This window comes from Cucurbita pepo, unplaced genomic scaffold (assembly GCF_002806865.2).
Source record: "Cucurbita pepo subsp. pepo cultivar mu-cu-16 unplaced genomic scaffold, ASM280686v2 Cp4.1_scaffold002282, whole genome shotgun sequence".
NCBI classification, from domain to species: Eukaryota; Viridiplantae; Streptophyta; class Magnoliopsida; order Cucurbitales; family Cucurbitaceae; genus Cucurbita; species Cucurbita pepo.
In genome coordinates this window covers 1-3,138 of record NW_019648366.1, presented here as the reverse complement: position 1 = coordinate 3,138, position 3,138 = coordinate 1, and the positions used below count along the sequence as shown (strand labels likewise).

Genomic DNA, 3,138 nt, shown 5'->3' with positions numbered 1-3,138 from the left:
CCACTGACAGTTCGAACAGATGCACCTTCAAAACGAGCTATTTCAAGATCTGAAGTAAACATATCTTTTATAAGTGCTGTCTTCTTAAAAATTTTGCATGGATAACCAACTAGCTTGATTTTCTTGACCACCCGCTCTTCATGATTGGATTGGAGCACAGTAGCTGTTGCACATATTCTGAACGATGCCTGAGAAGCCATACAAAAGGTCTATAAAAAGCTAGAAAAGGCCAACAAAAGATGGCAATAAAAACTTCAAAGTAAAGTTNCAAGGCAGATCACGGTTCTATATATCACGAAAAGTCATCATAAGAACCAATAATTCACACTGTATAAACAGAAGCCAGATCACGGTTCAGCAGTTGCACATTAGCAAGCAGACCATAAGAGAATATATAATTGGAAAAAATATGGGGGTCAGGAAAAGTACGAGTGAGGTACATAAGAATTTCCAGTAGTAAGCATTACAACAAAAAGAAAAAAAAAAAAAGAAAAAGAAGAAACTCTCAATGGGAGAGTAGGAAAAATAACATGCAAAATGTTCTCTCTATTTCAAACAGACATACCTTTTTGACCTGGCCTCGAATTCCACTGACAGTTCGAACAGATGCACCTTCAAAACGAGCTATTTCAAGATCTGAAGTAAACATATCTTTTATAAGTGCTGTCTTCTTAAAAATTTTGCATGGATAACCAACTAGCTTGATTTTCTTGACCACCCGCTCTTCATGATTGGATTGGAGCACAGTAGCTGTTGCACATATTCTGAACGATGCCTGAGAAGCCATACAAAAGGTCAATAAAAAGCTAGAAAAGGCCAACAAAAGATGGCAATAAAAACTTCAAAGTAAAGTTGGCATCAAATATTTAATCTATAATGCAAACAGCTGAAATGGCACAAGACAAACCTTATGCTTATGGGGAAAAAAAATAATCAAATATTCATGTCATACAAGAATATGTACATAAAAGATGAATTAAAATGCAGTGAGATTCGTGAAGATTCCAGAGGATAAGACATTCTCAAATGAAGAAGAAAACTAAATTCACAAAAAAGAGCCTCATCTAGAATACAAATAGCAAGAGATAAAAGCTAGCTATGAAGACTTGGCATTCATTCTTGCAGTCTTTCGCTTTATGCCAAATTGAACACTTCAGATGGTATGTAAATTGAACACTTCAGATGGTATGTAAATTGAACACTTCAGATGGTATGTAAATTGAACACTTCAGATGGTATATTTATGCACTTTCAAAATCCTCAATGAAAGTACAATTAGAATTTGTATGGAATAATAAAATATTCAAGCAACCATCATCGCTGATGCTGCAATATTGGGAGGAACCCTATTTCAAGAGACAAAAGAAGTTTGAACTGCACACACTATTTGTCATCAAAGATGTTAGGGAAGACATGATATCTCATTTATAATAAAAAAAAGTATACCTGATTGCTTGATAAAGTCTGAACAGCAATAAGCCCTGTGTTAGGAGGGGCTAGAGGGCCCCAAAATATTGCTAGACAGTGCATATGTTCAGGTGTATATTTAAGCATGCGGTGCCTCCCATTTGAATCTTCAATTGCATAAACCGGGGTACTTTGGAAACGTCTCCATCCAACCGAAAAAATTAATGGATCTCTAGTCTTTAGTACCTTTTTATGCCACCTATGTCGTTTTAATCTGACCTGCAAACATATTATTGCAACATAACTTGGTGAAAGAAGAACACTTGGAATAACTTTTCCAAAAAGAAATAAAGCTTTAATCAAGCAATGAAGGACATCGGACAAGAGCTTCAGATATATCTCTTTATATCAGGTTCATGACCTCTTCTGGGGTTATGGTGTTATGGTTTAATTACATTATCGGAAACTTAGTAAGGTGAGATACATGCAATCGATAACTTCTCAGAATGACACAAGAAAAAAAAAATAATAATAATAAACAAAATAATCAAGTTAATAAAAAAAAAGATCTATTAAAATATTACCTGCATGTATCCAACGTCATCCTCCCCAGGCCCAATTCCTCCAACCAAAATTGGCTGGCAAGGATCAAAATGCTCCACCATCTCACAAGGAACACCATGAACTTCCAATCTTACGTATGTCCCTGATTGGAAGCCCTCAATCCCCACTCGGAAGGCTTCATCGATATTATCAAGTTCAGCTTTATTCCTTTGTTTCCTAATTTCAATTTCCTCCTTCATCTGAAACAATCAAACATGAAGCAGTGCTCAGGGTCATGCAAAAACTACCTACCTTTTAAAAAAAAGGGAGAATGTTTACCTTGTCATGATAATCATCACCTTCATTAGCTTCACTATGGTTTAACTTTCCCTCACCTTCTATATCACTTCCATCCTCCGTTGCCTTAGATCCAGCATATGTAGGTCAGAGTTAAGTCTAACAAATTCTTAAAAAAGAAAATTCAGATAAATAAAAGAGGGTGGAAGAAACAAGTATAATCAAGATCATCAAAAGGATATTCAGCATCGAACTGTGCCCGAAGAGCAAGCTTTTTCAGCCTGCGCTCCTCGATTGTTGAGTACTCTGCCTTTTGGTCCATGGCATCGGTAGTTTTATTAGCATGAAAACTCTCATACTTCTCACCAGTTTCTAGATCTTCAAAATCAGCATACACATCATCATCATCTTCTTCAACTTCATCCTGAGAAGATTTATTTCTGAGAGCAGCTTTTGACCAATCACCAGTTACAAAGCGGTCACGAATGCTCTCCACATTATCATTGAAAAAGTTTGTAAATTTGGAATAGTCCTCAGAACTGGCATTTGCACCATCCACTGCTTTACTTTCATTCTGCCATCAACAATATATTAAAACGTTAAGAAAGTAACCACTATTCGCACAATTGGAAAACCAACAATCGAAAACGTTGAAATCTAAAAAAAGGGAATACTATTTTTAAAAAATTAGGGCAAAGAGTAAACCTTATTTCCCTCCCCTTTAGGCCTAAAAAAGTGGTCCTCGTCACTTTCTTCATCATCACCTTCATCCCTTGAGGTTGTAGATGTTTGTGTGGATTTCCCATACACATGTTTCATGAGATTCACGTGTTGCCTAGAGACGGTCCTTTCTAACAAAGACTCCTTCCACTTTGAGGAGTTACCCATGCC

At 36.4% G+C, this 3,138-nt stretch overlaps 1 protein-coding gene across 1 annotated transcript; it reads right to left on the bottom strand.

Moving 5' to 3' along the window:
* Positions 1-490: 490 nt before the first annotated feature.
* LOC111786653 (ribosome biogenesis protein BMS1 homolog) lies at positions 491-3,135 on the bottom strand. Its single transcript, XM_023666887.1, has 6 exons — positions 2,953-3,135; positions 2,490-2,821; positions 2,290-2,389; positions 1,992-2,210; positions 1,447-1,686; positions 491-775 (listed from the first exon to the last, which is right to left on the bottom strand). The coding sequence occupies exons 1-6, from the start codon at positions 3,133-3,135 to the stop codon at positions 506-508; spliced, it is 1,344 nt and encodes a 447-aa protein (XP_023522655.1). The 3' UTR covers positions 491-505.
* Positions 3,136-3,138: the final 3 nt, after the last annotated feature.